At 40.5% G+C, this 18170-nt stretch overlaps 1 protein-coding gene across 5 annotated transcripts in view; it reads left to right on the forward strand.

The window, feature by feature from the left end:
- The first annotated feature begins 815 nt into the window (after nt 1-815).
- Hnrnpd (heterogeneous nuclear ribonucleoprotein D) overlaps nt 816-18170 on the forward strand; it is a 20542-nt gene continuing 3187 nt past the window's right edge. Inside the window, exons 1-5 of one of the 5 annotated variants that reach the window (XM_090343348.1) lie at nt 816-1446; nt 3208-3264; nt 15153-15321; nt 15926-16087; nt 17663-17794. In XM_090343348.1, the coding sequence (XP_090199474.1) occupies nt 1214-1446; nt 3208-3264; nt 15153-15321; nt 15926-16087; nt 17663-17794 (753 nt within the window). In that variant the 5' untranslated portion in view covers nt 816-1213. The remainder of the gene's footprint in view (nt 1447-3207; nt 3265-15152; nt 15322-15925; nt 16088-17662; nt 17795-18170) is intronic. The other 4 variants (XM_090343347.1, XM_090343350.1, XM_090343349.1 and 1 more) reach the window with 4 other exon arrangements.

Raw genomic sequence — 18170 nt, forward strand, 5'->3', positions numbered from 1 at the left:
CGTTATTCTCAATACACACTTAACGGTGTTAAAAAAAAAAAACAAACAAAAACCAAACACAACAAAGATGACTCACGGCATTCATAAATCCTATTTAGCACAAAGACTAAATTAAACCCACGACACGGAGCGAGCGAGCGAGCGAGCGAGTCCTGGGGCTGAGTTCACTCTCCCCGAGAGGAAAGAACTGCTGTCAGGGCCGAGATGGGAACGCGAGCAGAGCTCAATCTCAGCTCGTCAGCACAGCGGTCGTCGGCCTCCCTCCTCGGGGAAAAGCAAAGCTTAAAGGTAAAAGGCAGCCCTCAGCGTTCGTTCGCGACCTCGGCCTACCCGCTCCGGTCAGAACCGCGCTGCCGCCGGGGACGCCGGGCCGACTCCGCACCGTAGCGGGCGCAGCGGACCGAGCGCGCCGCGCCGCTCCCTCCCTCCGCCCCGCCCCGCCCCGCGCGCGGGAAACCAGCGGCCTTAAACCCGGCGAGGCCACACCCCCTTCCTGACGCGGTCCCTCCTCCCCGCGGAGCCCGGAGTGGACTCCCGGAATCCTCGGAAGGGTGGGGGCAAGAGGGAGGGAGGGGGTGGGTGTCTCTAGCTGCCACCTTCGAACCAGCGCCCCTTGTTCTCGATGGTCCCCGCGAGGCCACTCCGGCGCACGCCACTTCCGGTTCCTTTTAAAGGCCCCCCCCCCCTCCACGCCGCGCGGCGGGGGCGGGGGAGCGCGCGCGCCGAAGGTATAAAAGGGAGCGATTGGGTGGAACCAGGAGGGGGAAAAAGGGGGGGAGGGAGGGGGGGGATTAGTGGCGGAAGGGGGCGGAGGCGGCGCAAAGGGCGCGCTCTGGAATCACGTGACCGGGACGCGCCGTTCTTCCGTCGGCCATTTTAGGTGGTCCGCGGCGGCGCCATTAAAGCGAGGAGGAGGCAAGAGTGGCCGCCGCTGGTTCTTCTTCCTTTCCAGTGCAACGGGAGCGAGCGGGAGTGTGCGCCGCGTGAGAGTGGGAGGCGAGGGGGGCAGGCCGAGAGAGCGGCGCCGGAGCCTGTGCAGCCACGCGCGCGCCTTCTCGTTGTGTGCTTCGCGAGGCCGGGCGGGCGCGCGGCGGCGGCGGCGGCGGCGGCGGCGGCGGCAGCGGCGGCGGCGGCGGCAGCGGGGATTACTTTGCTGCTAGTTTCGGTTCGCGGCGGCGGCGGGTGTCGTCCCGGCGGCGGCGGAGGCAGTAGTATGTCGGAGGAGCAGTTCGGCGGGGACGGGGCGGCGGCGGCGGCAACGGCGGCGGTAGGCGGCTCAGCGGGCGAGCAGGAGGGAGCCATGGTGGCGGCGGCGCCGGGGGCAGCGGCGGCGGCGGGAAGCGGAGCCGGGACCGGGGGCGGCACAGCGGCCGGAGGCACGGAAGGCGGCAGCGCCGAGTCGGAGGGGGCGAAGATCGACGCCAGTAAGAACGAGGAGGATGAAGGGTGAGTAAGGGGGCAGCCCAGCCCCGCCAGGCCCAGCTAGGCCCCCTCTCCCCACCCTCCGCCATTAGGCCGCGCTCCCGCACTCCCTGGCCGGGGGGGCCCCCCCTCTGCAGCCTCCTTCAACTGGGCTTCTCCGGGCCTGCATTTCCTCCTTCCCGGGCCCGTGTCGCCCCCTCCCCCATCACACACGTTTCCACCTTTAGCCGTCACCATGCCGTTCCCGGCCCGCCCTCCTTCCTCCCTCGCCGTGGGTCTCCTCCCACTGGCTTGGGCGCCAGGATTTTTTCCCGCCTGACGGAGCTATCCCTCCCCCGCCCCCCCTTGCCCGTTTTCTAACGTCCCAGGCATTAAAGCCGGTAACAGATCCACAAAAGCTTGGAGCCTGGGTTTACGGAGGTTTAACGGGGTGCTTCTAACCTCTTGCGGGCTGATGTGATTACTTATAAGCACTCGCTTGGGGAAAAACGTGTAGATTGCCCATCCCTGTTCAGGCTTGGAGGTTTGAGCATTTTCCGTTGCCCACCCCTTTGCCCTGTCGTGGCGGAGCAGCCCTGGCCCAGGCCTCACTTTTCTCCTCCATTTCGGACAATCTGAACCTGCCGAAATCCCCCAGACTCCCGGTGGATGGGTTGGTCCTGCCCCGCGGACTAGATAGAAGATCCTAATCTCCCGGGCCTGCCCTGGGGCTGTTTTCTTTTCTCAGCTTGCTACCCTTTACCCTCCCAAGTCGGCTGCTTTCACCAACCGCGCACCCTTTTTCGCGCCCTCAGCTCCTAAGATGCCAGACTATTCCAACGCACTGGATTCTTGCTTGCTTGCTGTTTGGGGGCAACTTAATAATAGTTTTTACATCTCCTGCTCTGCAGCTTGGCTCTCCCCCTCCCCCCGGGTTTTCTCATTTCCCGCTCTCTTATAGGAGACCCACTCTTAAATAAAACGGACAAAGTCCCGTACTGTTATAGGATGATTTTTTTTTTTTGCAGGTTTTTAAGTACTAACTTGCCTTCTCTAAGTGGAATAACTATTGGATGTAATAACCTAAAGCTGCTTTTGCTTTATTAAATGCAGCTTTTCGGAAGCTGAGTGAATACAGGAGTTAGCAGGAGGGACTAAATCTCGTTCTTGGTTGGGTTTTCTTGTCCCCATTACTGACTGCTGATTTTGAGTTAACTCTTCTATTCCATTTAGTAATGGGGATGTGCTTGTGATTTTTTTCACTATCATTAGTATAAATGTTTCCGTGTTACCTAAAAGAATAGAATATCACTTTAACCCAGTATTAGAAAGTAATATTTCTTTTACTGAGTATGAGCATAGTATTTGTAGGGGGAGTTGGGGAAGAATAAACTTTATTTAATAGTCCCAGCCCAGGCTGACTTGGCAGGCTGTTTTGCCGATTGTACTGCCTTTGGGGTAGTGGAGGTGGGATGGGAAATTAAACAACTAATCTTGAAACTATATGTGGCTTAATTTGAGAAAGGAATATGTGTATGTTAAGTATTCTGAAACTTAAGCCTTTTCATTTTGGTTTTGCTTTCTAAATTCTGTTCTTCGGGCAGAGGAACCAAAATGATTAATTGTATAACTATTTGGGGCAAGGTTTCTAGTATATTTGCCCCAAGTTTTCCAATCACATAGCAACTGCCTTTGTAGTAATTACTGTTGAATTGAAGTGTAAATGAATTAGTTTTTAACCCTAACAATGTCAAAAACTAAGACTAGAATTTTGATTGGTTGCTGTACCGGTTGTTAATTCCCTAGCCATTCAAACTCCTCCCCTCGACACACTGAAGCAGCGACGGCACAGCGGGAAGAATGGTAAAACTTTTAAATTTTATTTCTGTATTTTAAAGGTCTCAGTAGTAATAATATGGAGAGGCTTTGTGTTATTTGCCCATTGATCCCCAGGAAATTCTATACATTAGTACAGTAAGTTATCTTGTGCCTGGGATATAAAAACCTTTTTAGGTATCCTGAATGATCTTTGGGCAAAACTGATGCTATTATTTGGTATGTAGTAATGCATGTTATCACAGCTTGATTAACTTAAATGTAGTTAGTAATACTGATTTTTATATTATGGGCAAGGCAAAATGTACCTAATTTCACATTTATTTTAAGATAAAATTATTTTTGAAATGATAAGGGTAAGGCCAAGTATGGAGACAACTTTATGTAGTATTTGTGTTAAAGATGTCTTGCATGTTTTACCAAGATATTCTGGGGCTGTCAAAAGTAACACAATTCTTAAAGTAATATTGTGTGCACAAAAGTGCTTATCTTTCACCAGCAGTTTTTGTAAATATACTTTTTATAATCATTGAATGTGTTGTATTCAGAGGTGGGCTTATGTGGCTCCCCACTACAGCTCTTACCAGACTTTTTATTTTCAGTGTGATTTGGCTGGAATGTTAATTACACTTGGTTGACATGTATTCACAATTGCATGACTTCTCTTTGGAGGCTGGTAGGTTGAGTATTGTTCTTTTTATCCCGACTTTCCCCTCTAAATGTCTTTCTTCCTTTAGGATCATATTTGAATCATCCCCGTGTTTGTATCTTTACCATTGGAGATTAGCTGGTCAGTAATTAGCAGATAATTGTTGAATATGTAAACTACATTGTATTTTAAAAGCCCATCTGGGATAAACATTTTAAATTTTATACACTTTGACTTAATTCTGTGTTCTCATTCACTGTTCAGTTTTACATTACAGAAAAGGCAAAACATGGACTAGGATAAGTATTTCACATAGTAAATAAAAATACAAATGAACATTCCCTATCAGTGACTAGTAGGCTGGGATAGTTTCCATTTCATTACTAGCCAATAGGTCGTGTTTACTATTTGACTTGATTTCAAGTTTATTTTGGATTTTCTATAGTTGTTCTCAGTAAGTTGAATTGAGGTCAGTGAATTGTATTTGCTCTGCTACCAAAAGCTGTAATGGGAAGGGTCCCTGGCCTGGGTGCTGACCCTGAGCTTTTTTTGCTCTAGGCTAGTATCCTACCACTTGAGCCAGTGCTCCACTTTCGGCTCTTTGGTGGTTAATTGGACATAAGACTCAGGATTTTTCTTCCCTGAATTGGCTTCAAACTTCAATTCTTATACCTCAGCCTCCTGAGTAGCTAGACTAACTGGTGTCAAACATGGATGCCCTATTAAAACTAACTTTTTACAAACTTTTGGGTAAACAGGAAAAGTTGATAACTGTCATTAATGTTGTAACCAATTGCTCTCCACTGAAAGTAGATTTTACTGAGGCAAGTTTATACCTCTATGGTCGTTCTTTGTTCCTTTTTTCCTCTCTTTTCCCTCAGTTTTTCTCTCTCTGTGTCTCTGGTCTTTATGGACTCAAATGATCCACTTTCCTCAGCCTCTAATTAGCATAGATTACAGGTGATGGCTTGAGTAGTATTCATTTTTAAAGTCTTAATATTTGACTTAACTGTTCAATCATCCAGCTCCATTTTGCTGCAGGAACAAGTGTTTTTGGACAGAAACTTTCCAAAATCCTTAAACCCCTTTTTCTATGTGTATGCTCTTGTCATACTGTATTTTTTGTCTCCCTTTTGATAACATAGTTCTGATGGTGTGGGTAAATAAGTTAGTAGTTACAAAATCATCTCTAATTTCTTCAGTATACGTCTGTGTGTATTTGATTTACAAATCAGATTGAAAAGATCATAAATTCACTTGGCACCCATGGCTCATGCCTGTAATAATTCAGAGGCTAAGATCTGAGGATAGTTGCTAGACACAGGAAGAAATATTCATGACTATCTCAATTAGATAGTCATGAACACACGCAGCTGAAGTAGATCTGTGGCTCCAGGTGATAGAGTGCTAGCCTCAGACAGACTGTTCAAGACCCATGGCTGGCATCAAAATGTCACATTTTGCCTAAATTTTTTTCAAAACAAATTTGGTTTAGGCAGAGTTTTTTTTTCCCTTCTGCATTTAAAAGCAATTCCTGTTAGAACCCTACTGGCTGTTTCCACAGGTTATTATGAGGATTGAGACTTAAGTGTTCAGTAAAACTTTGTTCACCTAACTTTAATCTTTGACATGATCTCTAGGGTTTTTTTTTGGTTGGTTCTTACTAGGTAGCCTAGGCTGTACTCAAACTCTTGATTCTGCTATATCAACTAGCTTCCTGAAATGCTAGGACCACACCCACTCACCACCACTTTTAATCCTAATTTAGTTAATAAACTTCATTTCATTGGAATTTCTCATTTTGCTTTGAGATAGCCATTATTTTGTGTAGTACTGCAGTTCCTTTGGAGTAAATATATTAAAATGAGTTAATAATGTACCATATAGCTACATATATGGGACAGAGATTAAAATTTAAAGAGCAGTTAGGCACCAGTGGCTCATGATTGTACTAGCTGAGATCTGAGGATTGGGATTCAGAGCCAGCCAGGGTAGTAAAGTTTGTGAGACTGGAAGTGGAGCTGTGGCCCAGTGGTATAAAGTAGTGGAAGATTAGAATATTAGCTTTCAGACAGATGGCTTTACAAAGTAGGTAGATTGATTTTTATCCCCCTCTTATCCCCCTCCTCCCCCTCACTGAATAGAGTCTCAATTATAAAAGTGTAGCAATACTTTTTTTTTTTTTTTTGCCAGTCCTGGGCTTTACCTCAAGGCCTAAGCACTGTCCTTGGACTTTCTCAAGGTTAGAGCTCTACCACTTGAGCCTCAGCACCACTTCTGGCTTTTTGCTATGTATGTGAGGTACCGAGGAATCGAACCCGGGTCTTCGTGCATGCTAGGCAAGCACTCTACCACTAGGCCAAACTCCCGGCCCCATGTAGCAATACTTTTTATGCACGAGATTAGTAGCTCTCCTATAAGGACTAATATACAAACCTAAGTGTAGTTCTTTCTGGAAGTTTTGCGTTAAGTTGTTTCCTGTCTAATTTTAAAGGAATGGGCTAAGACCATATAATCTAACACTAGTGCTTCTGGAGCAATTTAATACCCCCAATCCTGTAATGGTGAACATTTAAGGAATGAATATTAAACTCCATTCTTGCCTGATGTGGGTGGCTTATACCTGTAATTTTAGCTACTGGGAAGGTAGAGATCAGAAGGGTATCTGTTTTCCTTTTGCTCAGGTAGAAAGATTTTTCTTAACAATGTGGATGCAGTGCTCTGTGCATGTCATCCTAGTTACATTGGGAAGCTGAAAATTGGAGTTCAGGATAGCAGGGGAAAAGTTGTCAAGCTTTTTATCTGGAGAAAAAACTTGAGTGTGTTATGTTAGTCCAGGAAGTATAAGAAAATGTGGTCCAGGCCAGCCTGGTAGGTAAAACTTGAGATCCTATCTCAAAAATAATCAGAGCAAAAAGGGCTAGGGTAACAAGTTGATAGAGTTAACTGCCTAGCCAAGGTAGAGGAAGCCCTGCATTTGTGGTGGTAGGGATGAAGAAAGACATGCACATTAGAGTCCAGGAGTATTAAAATTCTTTGACAAGTTTCCATCTGTTAGAAAGTTAAAAGTTTGTAATTGAAGATCAGTGAAAAATAACTGGAGAAGATGAGTAAAAAATAACTTTTGAGATAAATATGTTAAATGTTAACTGAGATTCTTCTCCCACTCCTCCCCAGATCTGACTCCTAGTTTAAAGTGTATTAGTACTCAAGTTGTCTAGGAATTTTCATCTGTAACTGCCTTAATATATTATGACTTATGCTGCCTAAGTACTCTTATCTGTAAATTGCTTTAATATTGAAATATACCCATTTTATTATGAAGTATCAGATTTAACCTTCAAGTGAAGATAAAACTCTTGAAGAAACTCTTTAAAGAATAACTGTCCCTTTTCACTTAGAACTGCACTACAGTTGTACACACTCATACATTGGAATGATATTTCCATTAGTCCAAGCTTGATTTGACTTTAGTTCTCCATCACTTTAGTAGATGGGACAATGAACTGGATGTTGGAAAAGCATGAGGTCTATTTCCAACAGCTGTAGTCTTAAGGTAATACAGCACATTTACTGTTCGGCTTGCTGATCTATATATTGGAAACTTGAACTCAAAGACTGACTAATAGCCTACTTTCAAAGCTTGTACATAGATCTGGTTCCCTAATAGTTGATATATTGCCAGTAAACCAGTGTTACCTGGTTTACTCCTATGGAATAAAAGGTAAGTGTGTTTTAGTAGTATGTTCAGGCTGTGTATTTAATATTTGGGTGGGTAGGAAGGAAAGATTTGGATGTAGTAAACATGGCAAATGCTTATCTACATTTCAAGCCACCAAAAGGCCTCGGTCTTGGAAATTCACATGCCCCTTGTGGTTTTTGTTGTTTTGGGGTCATTCATGGGGCTTGAAATCAGGGCTTGGATGCTCAAGGCTAGCACTCTACCATTTTTAACCACAATGCCCACAATGCCGCTTCTGGTTTTCTGTTGGTTATTACGAGGTAAGAATCTCACGGACTTTCATGCCCAGGCTAGCTTTGACTTGTAATCCTCAGATCTCAGCCTCCTGAGTAGTTAGGATTACCAGTGTGCCCCCTAATTTTAAAAAAAGGGTTGCAAAATTGGGGTAAACTCAGCCCCCCCCAAAAATCTCAAAAATATAGTCTTAATATGAATTTCTTATAGTTTTTCCTTAGTGTTTAAAAGAAAATACTTCCTGATTTCATCATTGGTGTCTAAATTGATTCTTAGTAGGAAATTTCATATGTTAATATATAGTGATCTTGGCTGATCAGAAACTTAGGCTAATCAAACACAAACCTTTAACTCCTAGATAAATGAATTTACAAAGTTAAAGCAAGATATTACTGATTTCTTATAAGAATGGAAATGTTGGGTAAATTTTTTAACTGTCATTTAATGTTTGTTTCCAATCTAGTTATCTTTATAGTAGTTGTTTTGGAATACAGTGTGTGTGTGTGTGTGTGTGTGTGTGTGTGTGTTGGCCACTCCTGGGGCTTGAACTCAAGACCTGGGCACTACCCCTGAGTCTCTCTGTGCCCAAGGCTAGTGCTTTATCACTTGAGCCACAGCACCGCTTCCAGGTTTGCTGTGTATGTGGTACTAAGGAATCAAACCCAGGGCTTCATGTGCTAGGCAAGCAAGCATTCTACCACTAGGCCACGCTCCCAGCCCAGTACAGATGTTTAATATAAAAGAATCTTAAGCTGGATGGTGGTGGGTCACACTTAAAATTCTAGTCACTTAGGAATTTAATATAAAAGAATCTTATGCTGGATGGTGATGGGTCACTTAGGGAGGCTGAGGTCGTCACACAATTCTAGTCACTTAGGCTGAGGTCTGAGGATTTTGGTTCAAAACCAGCCTGAGCAGAAAAGTCCATGAGACTCTTACCTCCAATTAGCCACCTTAAAGTTTATGAGTGGAGCTGTGCCTCAGAATGGTAAAGCATTAGCCTTGAGCAAAAAAGCTGAGAGACAGTACCCAGCCTCTTGACTTCAAGCTCCACATGCAACAACAAAATACTGGGGAAAATAATATACTAAAATTCATATTTATTTTGATGGAACCGTTTTTGAGCATGCAGCATTTGTATTGATGCTTTAATGTAGTGGTGTAAGTAGGTTTTTTATTTATTTATTTAATTAATTTTGCCAGTCTTGGGTCTTGAATTTGGGTCCTGGACACTGTCCCTGAGCTCCCTCTCTGCTCAAAGCCAGTGCTCTACCACTTGAGCCACAGCATCCCTTCTGGCTTTTTCTCTGTATGAGGTACTGGGGAATCAAACCCAGGGCTTCCTGTTTGCAAGCAGAGCACTTTAACATTGAGCCATCTTCCCAGTGCAGTTGAGAGGCTTTTATGAGTGATAAATCAGATCATACTTTTAAAGGTCTGGTTATATTTTTTGACCTATTTGTCAAAGTTTTATAGGGTATTTCCAAGAATAGTTTTTATATAAATTCTGAAATCACTACATATTGTATATCTAGTATCATCTTTTCAGTATAGTTAACTAGAGGTTTAAATTCAAAATGCATGGCATAATTTCTAAGGAAAAATGTGTTATTGCTGTTGTGGTATTATTATAATTTTGAGACTTTAAAAAAGCAATGGCCAGGCACTAGTGGCTCCTGCCTGTTAGCCTAGACACTCAGGAGGTGAGATTGATGGACTGCCATTTGAAGTCAGCATGGGGCAAAAAGTCCCAGTGAGACTTCTGTCTCAAAACCAGAAGGGAACTGTGGCTCAAAGTTGTAGCACTCTAGCATTGAGCAAAAAAGCTCAAGGACAGTGCCCAAGCCCCACAACTGACCAAAAAAGTTTCAGAGAACTGATTTTATGTTTCCTGCACCTACTTCAAAATTGAAAGTAACAATTTGTAATTTTGTTCTTAAAGAAGAGATTTTACAGTAAATACTAAGGAAAGTTTTTTGTATTGGAATTTGGCCTTATGCTTGGTAGGCCAGCACTCTTACCATTTGAGCCATATCCTCAATATGAGAAAGTATCTTTAAAGCATTTATTATTTACTTTACTAGTGTTTAAACTAGTGAACTCAGTGTATAGTCCAGGGAATCATCTTACACTGTTGGGGGAAAAAAACATCAGGATTATTAAATTGGAATGTTTTCCCCAGCCAGCACTATATAAGTATTGACTTTTGTGTTTTAAATTATTTTCACAGAAAGTGACTTATGTGAATACAGCTGTGTAACTTTAGAAAGCTACATTGAAAGGCCCTTAAATAAAAAATGACCCAACTTCTACTCTGTGGGTCTTTAAAAGTTAGGTTTTACATTTTTCATTCTTCCTTTTTTTTTTTTTTTGTGGGTCATAGGGCTTGAACTTGGCCCTGGGGCTCGCTGTCTCTGAGCTCTTCAGCTCAAGGCCCTGTCCTTGAGCCAAGCCCCACTTCCCATTTTCTAGAGGTTAATTGGAGATAAGAGTGTTAGGCCCTTTTGTGCCCAGGCTGGCTTTGAACCTTGATCCTCAGCTCTCAGCCTCCTGAGTAGCTAGGATTACAGGTGTGAGCCCCTGCTCTCACCCCGACATGTTTTACATTTTTCTACAGTATTTGAAGACTTCATTTTTGAAAATTACATTAAGATCTGTTTATATGAAATCATGATCTGTGATGTTTTCTCTAGTGTTGAAGAGTTAATGGTGCCTGTGAAGTAAAAATGGAGTAAATGAAAAAAGTGGCTTTATTATGTTTACATTGTGCTTAGTAATAACTCATGGAAGCGTTAATGCATTACACTCTTTGGCATGTTAACCCACTCTAATCCTAATCACAAATCATAAATTCCGTGATTTAGTCTTTAAAAATTTCCCTTCATTCTTCACTCTGAGTTTTCTGCCTCTAGATAGTCTTAGAATAAAAGGTGGCCCATAAAGCAATCTGATGTCCTTTGAATAGACTTAGGACACACTCCGGTTAAGTAACTATGCTGGTCATTGACTTGACATTGGTGAGAAATATCCATGGTTTTGGGAAGCAAAGAGACTTTTATTGTTGAGTAGGTGTTTTAAATAGAAATGATGCATTGAATTTGGAAATATTTAACTCACAAATGGGATTAAGTTTGTTAGTAAATACTGAATGTGAAGTCTTCTTTTTTTCTTATTGATTTGATGTGGGTTCTGAGGCTTTTAAGCTCCATGCCTGGACACTGCCCTTGGCTTTGAACTGTGATCCTCATGCCTCAGCCTCCTGAGTAGCTTACAAGTATGAACCACCAGCACTTGGCCTTCCCCCTCCATCCCCCAGTCCTGGGGCTTTAACTTGGGGCCTAGGCACTGTCATTGAACACCTTTTGCTCAAGGCTAGCACCCTGCCACTTCAACTGCACACTACTTCTGGCTTTTTCTGTGTATGTGGTACGAGGAATTGAACGTAGGGCTTTGTGCATGCTAGGTGAACACTACCACTAGGCCAAAACTCCTGGTCCTGGCCTTTATTGTTTTAAAGATCAGATTTTAAACTTGGCTATAGCATTAGGCATTTTGTGGTTACTTTTGATGACTTAGTACTTAAAAGTTTTATTAGTAAAATTAGCCTTCAAGGCAGCCAGACTTTAAGAAAGTTAGTGCTTTTGGGCCAGATGCTGGTGGCTTACTCCTGTAATCCTAGCTACTCAGGAGGCTGAGGATCTGAGGATGGGTTCAGAGCCAGCCCAGGCACTAAACTCTGTGAGACTCTGATCTCTCATTAACCACCAGAAAACTGGAAGTGGCACTGTGGCTCAGGTGGTAGAGCACTAGCCTTGAGCTGAAGAGCCCAGGAACAGTGTCCAGGCCCAGAGTTCAAGCCCCTATGTCTGACCAAAACAAACACTAAAGTTTGTGCTTTTGTGTTGCTAAAGTACTTGTTTCAGAGAAGAGCCATTTAAGTTAATCTCAGCAATGACTTGTACTTTACTTAAAAGTTTCAGAGTTGGCTACTTTAAGTACAAAATGAAATAGGTTATTTGATTAAGGTGGTGAAGGCGTGATATTATGAAGAAAAGCATTTCAAATAAAATGACAGGGATTGAGGAAGATAGGGTGTACTTGAAGGCAGAGAATACTTGGCTTATTAAAGGTACTGGATAGCTACCTTACTCAATTTTTTTTTTTTTTTTGTATGTGCATGTATGATACTGAGGTTTCAGCTTTGTTGTGCTTGCTTGGCAGTTGCTTGGTCACCTGAGCCATTCTTCCTTACTCTAGCTCTCCTTGCTTTTTCAGTTAGTGTCTTTTTTTTCATCTCCTTTATGTTTTTTTTTTTTATTAAAGAATTTATTAACATTGATTTTTACATCATATTTCAAATGACATGTTTAACAAATGAGTATTCAAGAAGGGAATCTCTATACAATCACTGGCACTTAGTTTTTAGAACATAATCAAAATTAGGCTAAGGGTTTGTATATCATAGATACATATTAATTTATGAAATAAAACATTAAGTCTATAGAGTCATAGCATTTAGTGTCTTTTTGCCTGATCTGTCCATGACTTTTGATCTTTTGTACTGGGGTGTTAGGCAGAGTCAATTTTTTGTTGGGAGGTCCTATTGGCCTTTGAACCTCCATCCTGATCTTTACCTTCTTAGTAGTTGGAGTTAATTCTTGAACTATTGTGATCCTAGCTTTTGCTCTGATTGTTGAGAACCAGAGATTGTATGGATCAGAGGATTTTGATATTCTGGGAAAATGAGATTTGTTGAGGAAAGATATTTCCAGTGACTCCTTTTAGTTCTAAGGGAGTCTAAATTTTAACAACTGACTAGAAGATGGGAAGTTGTTTTTAGAGAGAACATTATTGAGTCCATAGATTAATTGGTATGCAGATTAAATATTTAAGTTTAACTTCCTATTTCAAAAATAGATGAGGGCTGGGAATTTGGTCTAGCAGTAGATTGCTTGCCTCACATGCATGAAGCCCTGGGTTCAATTCCTTGGTTACTACATACACAGAAAAGGCTGGCATAAGTGTTGTGGCATAAGTCATAGAGCGCTCGCCGTGAGAAAGCTCAAGGACAGTGCCCAGGGCCTGAGTTCAAGCCCCAGGACTGCCCATTTCCCCCCTTCCCCCAAATAGCTGAAAATATAATTGAGTATACCTTATTCTAGGTGTTTATATTTCTTTGTGATTTTGTTTACTAATTTTAATTTTAAGAAGACTTTCTCAGTGTACATGTTCATAAAATTAAAACAAATTCTCTTGATATTTGGTGAATGATCAAATAACAATTTCTTGCCATTCAAATTTACTTTCTAAAAATGGGGTTTTAGCTGGGTGCTGGTGGCTCTCACCTGTAATCCTAGCAACTCGGAAAGCTCAGATGTGAGGATTATAGTTCAAAGCCATCCAGGGAGATTCTTACCTGAGAAGTAAGCCAGAAGTGGAACCATGGTCCAAGTAGTAGAGCATTAGCCTTGAGCCAGAAAGCGCAAGGATATTGCCTAGACTTTGAGTCAAGCCTCAGGACTGGTACCAAAACACAGTCAAACATTAGTAAAAAGTCTTTTATTATAGCTTTATTTTCTTTAGGTTGAAATACTTTCAGTTAGTTGGATTATTGGTGGGACATTTTAAAATAATGGCATATCAACAAAGCTTATTTTCTAGACCTTGATACATACTTAAGAGGTAATTAATAGTACTGTTTCTCATCTTTTTTTTTTTTTTTTGACTGATCATCATCTCTGGAAAGGATAAATGTTGTTAATAGACACTGGACCTTTGGGTTAAAAAAAACCAACAGATTTATATAACATTATGTAAAAAATAAAATGGGGGGTTCAACCAGGAGGATGATGTTACTTCACTGAAAGAAATGCATACTGAGAAAAAATATCTTAAAATTTCCCACAGAGTTGGCAAGAACATTTAAAATACCTATACAGCATTACGAGTTGGATTATGTTCACTTGATTGTAAAGTACCAAAAAACAGTTACAAATGTTATAAAACTTTAAAGCATATAATTTATCTGATGAGGTCCTGAAAATTAAGCATAAATGGCCCAATTGTAGCATACATTTGAAAGTTGGAAACTTAACCTTTAATGGGAAGCACAATATATCTAAGAAAGAATGTTTTTGCATTAAAAGCTTTGTCATTAATTAATAAACAAGTCTGGTAAAATAGTCTTGGTCACCTAAGAAGAAGCCCTACTTCTAGGGACAATTGGCCTTTTGTTGCAAGAGTGGACCTGAGTGGCAATTATCTTCAGAGCCCACAACATGGAGATGTTCTATATGAAAAGCTGGCCTTTAATTTCTTCACGCATCTCGAAGTTGGTGCCATATTATTTCTGTCTGTACTCATGATCCACTCCTCAATTTATAGAGATAAAAATCATAATTTTATTCCCACGGTGAAAACATTTTCATAACAAAGAGTTACTAGTTCAAGAATTACCAGCTACACAGGTAGCTTTCTCCCTCCCCCACAAAGAAGCAGATGGTAAAAGGATCACAGAGCTGTTGCCAGAACTGAACATCTTCACATTTTTCTGTTAAGACTTAACTTTAAATTTCTTTTATCTTCTTTTTTGAGTGGGGAGGGGTTTGATTGGTTCCTACTTAACCACCTGTCACTTCTAATACTACAGATATAAATATTTTACTACTGGCCAACCAAAGTTCCCTGTGTTAAGCTAATGAATTTGCTTTAGAGGATAATTATTACCAAGTTCATGTGGTTATTTTTGTCTTTGTTTTTTAAGTACTTTTGGTTTTTGTGAGACAAAAAAATTATGCTAAGAACTCTGCAAATGGCAGAACTATTTAAAACTAGAAAAGGAGCATCACCACAAACAGAATGCTGATTATCAGTAGAGGTGACTGCTGTATAATCTTGGACAGTTTAATGAACATCTGACAAATTTGAGAAGAAAAAAAAAATTTAAGTGAAAGAAATTTGAGGCTGTGGTCTATCTTTTGATACTGTCAATTAAAAAAAAACCAGTATTTAGTATTTTTCTTGGGGCATATATGCATTTATCTCTATTTAGCAAGTTGACAGAAGTACTTGGCTGTTTGCTCACCATTATAGTAACTTAGGAGCAGCAGTGATACAAAGCTTTTGGAACGGGTTTTTGGTTTTGATGTGTGCCTAGTAGGAAGAATGACATTTAAATATTCTGTCTAGGAATAATACATTTTGGAAAAGATATGTTGTTGATGTAGATAATAATTAAGGAAAAATTTAATTTTCTTTTTAGCGTTTTAATACTGCCTTTTGTCTTTACAGGAAAATGTTTATAGGAGGCCTTAGCTGGGACACTACAAAGAAAGATCTGAAGGACTACTTTTCCAAATTTGGTGAAGTTGTAGACTGCACTCTGAAGTTAGATCCTATCACAGGGCGATCAAGGGGTTTTGGCTTTGTGCTATTTAAAGAATCGGAGAGTGTAGATAAGGTAGTGTGTTACATATTCTGATGGGCTAATATAAATGAAACATGGATAGCTTGATGTAATGAATTTGTACATTGTTGCATTTTTACAAGTACAAGAAGGAAGAGATAAAGTTTTTGCCAATACATTTTTGTGAGGGAACTGGGCAGATTTAGGAATTGGTACTTTCTGTATGTTGGGCTTTATTTAAAAAAAAAAATACTGAACTTGGCTAGGGTTATGCCAAGGGCACACATGCGGAAGAGCTTAAAATGCTTAATTAAAAGTATGTGCCAGTTCACATATTTCTGTTTTGATAGGTAACCAACTTCTAATCAAATCAATATTTTGATTCTAGGGAAGTAGCAACCAAATTTTATTTATGTTGTTACCTATGAAAGATGTTTTCCTTGTAAATGGTTAAATTTGTGTGGTACTTCCCCTCCCCTAACTTACTGACCTTGAAATTTAAACACTTGCATATGTTAGCTGATCTCATATCACCGTATGATTTGATAGTTTAATCTTCACCCAGGCATGCATATTCCTAACTTTAGGTATTTTTAGTTGTTTAGGTAAATTGTCTTTGAATGTTAGTTATTTAAAATGAAATACTTAATTTCCTTAGGTCATGGATCAGAAAGAACATAAATTGAATGGGAAGGTGATTGATCCTAAAAGGGCCAAAGCCATGAAAACAAAAGAGCCTGTTAAAAAAATTTTTGTTGGTGGCCTTTCTCCAGATACACCTGAAGAGAAAATAAGGGAGTACTTTGGTGGCTTTGGTGAGGTATGTCGTAATTTGACCCAAGTTTAAGTTGGTGTGAATGTGATTAAACATTTAAGTGGACTCAGTCATTTTCAAAGCTGTTTAAGGGGAGGCTATGTTTGTGAGATTTTTCTTTTCAAAGACCTACATCAAATATTGTAGGGTGCAGTTAAACTAAGTTGGAATAGTCCAAACATTCTAATTTTTTTTTTTTTTTTTTTACGTAAGAGGTAGGGTCTTGTTATGTCTTGTTCTGGCCTTGAATTCTAGGATTTTAACGATCTTCTTGCCTCTGTGTTCCACATAGTTAGGACTATGGATATATTCTTTTGTGTCAGGCACAGACGGTGTTTGTCTCATTCTCAACCTCAAGAAGTCCAGATTGGGTTTCCTAAAATACAGGAAGAAATTTTGAGACTAGAAAAGCAGTGAATGAAGTATAAAATGTAGTAAGGAGGATGGTAAGAAACAAATAGAGGAGATGAATATGATTTAAAAGTATGTTAGATACATGTATGGAAATACCAAGATAAATCCCCTTACTGTATACAGTTAGGCTAATAAAGAATAACATGCAAAACCTTCATTTAAACACATAGGTACAAACAATAAGACTAATTATAGACTTAGTAGTGAAATAAAAGAGTCCTAGTAGGATTTAGTGGATTGAAGTTAAGCTGAGAAGTTCTGGTCTTGGGCCCCAGGTATAGCTTATACATCGTTTATTTGATTCGCACGTGTCAGTATTTAGGAATTAATATCTATAAGACTCTGGGAATGTATCCTAAATGTTTGCAAGAGCAGATAACGGGGACTCTACCACTATTTACTTTCTTGGCACTAGCCATACTAAGATGGAATAGGATCTTGCCTTTTGTTGTGTTTGTGCTCTTCAGTTGCAGTAGTTTTGCCCACTCCGCTGCTTGGGTTTTTCCCAAATGGCAGACATTTTTCTCTTCATTCTCGCTTCAGCCATCTGAGATTGTATTGTGGTACTATAGTAGCAAATGTTAGTAGTTGGATGAAGCTTGTTATATTAAGTATGAACACAGTATATATTTGAATCAGAAAAGAACCTCTTTAAATGGCTGGGGCTGGTGGCTCACACCTGTAATCCTAGCTGCTGTGGAGGCTGAGTTCTGAGGATCATGGTTTGAAGCTAGTCCTTGAGACTAATCTCCAATAAACTATTCAGAGAAGGCTGAAAGTGGTGCTGTTGTTCAATAAGAAATAATTAAACCAATATTTAGTATTTTTCTTGGTGCATATATGCATTTATCTCCATTTAGCAAGTTGAAAGAGCTACATGGTTGTTTGTTCAGCATTATAGTTAGGAGTAGTAGTGATGTAAAACATTTGAAACAGGTTGTTTTTGACATATGCCTAGTAATCTTAATCACAAAGAGGCTCAATGACAGCACCCACACCCTGAATTCAAGCCATAGGACAGGCCAAAAAAAGTAGGCTTGAATAAACATACTTCAGAAGCATTTAGGGGTCAAATGATGGTTTTTTTTTTAATGGCTTTTCCCTTTGATAACATAAATTTGTTACTAGCAAAATGCAAACTTAGAATATGAAATTTTTTTATGACAGGTGGAATCTATAGAGCTCCCCATGGACAACAAGACCAACAAGAGGCGTGGATTCTGCTTTATTACCTTTAAGGAAGAAGAACCTGTGAAGAAGATAATGGAAAAGAAATACCACAATGTTGGTCTTAGTAAAGTAAGTTAAGCATTCATTGACTGGGAAAGCAACCCATATAGAAACTTAAAACACATGTTGGAGTTGGTAGAGGTACTGAGCTAAAGTCCTGATCTTGGACCTAAAGGAAAGACTTTGAGCTTGATGGACGAAAAATCTTTAAATCTAGACATAAGGAATTCTCTGGCTTTCAATATGCATGCTTATCCATTAAAGCCATCTCATTGATTCCTTATTAAAGTTGTTCATTGCCATCATTTTGCTGTTTCTGAGGTGGCCTCATTTACTAACTTTTTTTTAGTTTTTTTTTTTTTGTTTTTTTTTTTTTTGCCAGTCCTGGCTTGAACTTGGGGCTTGAGCACTGTCCTTGGGCTTTCTTGTGTATGTGGTACTGAGG

Source organism: Megascapheus bottae, chromosome 13 (assembly GCF_031878675.1).
Source record: "Megascapheus bottae isolate mThoBot1 chromosome 13, mThoBot2.hap1, whole genome shotgun sequence".
NCBI classification, from domain to species: domain Eukaryota; kingdom Metazoa; phylum Chordata; class Mammalia; order Rodentia; family Geomyidae; genus Megascapheus; species Megascapheus bottae.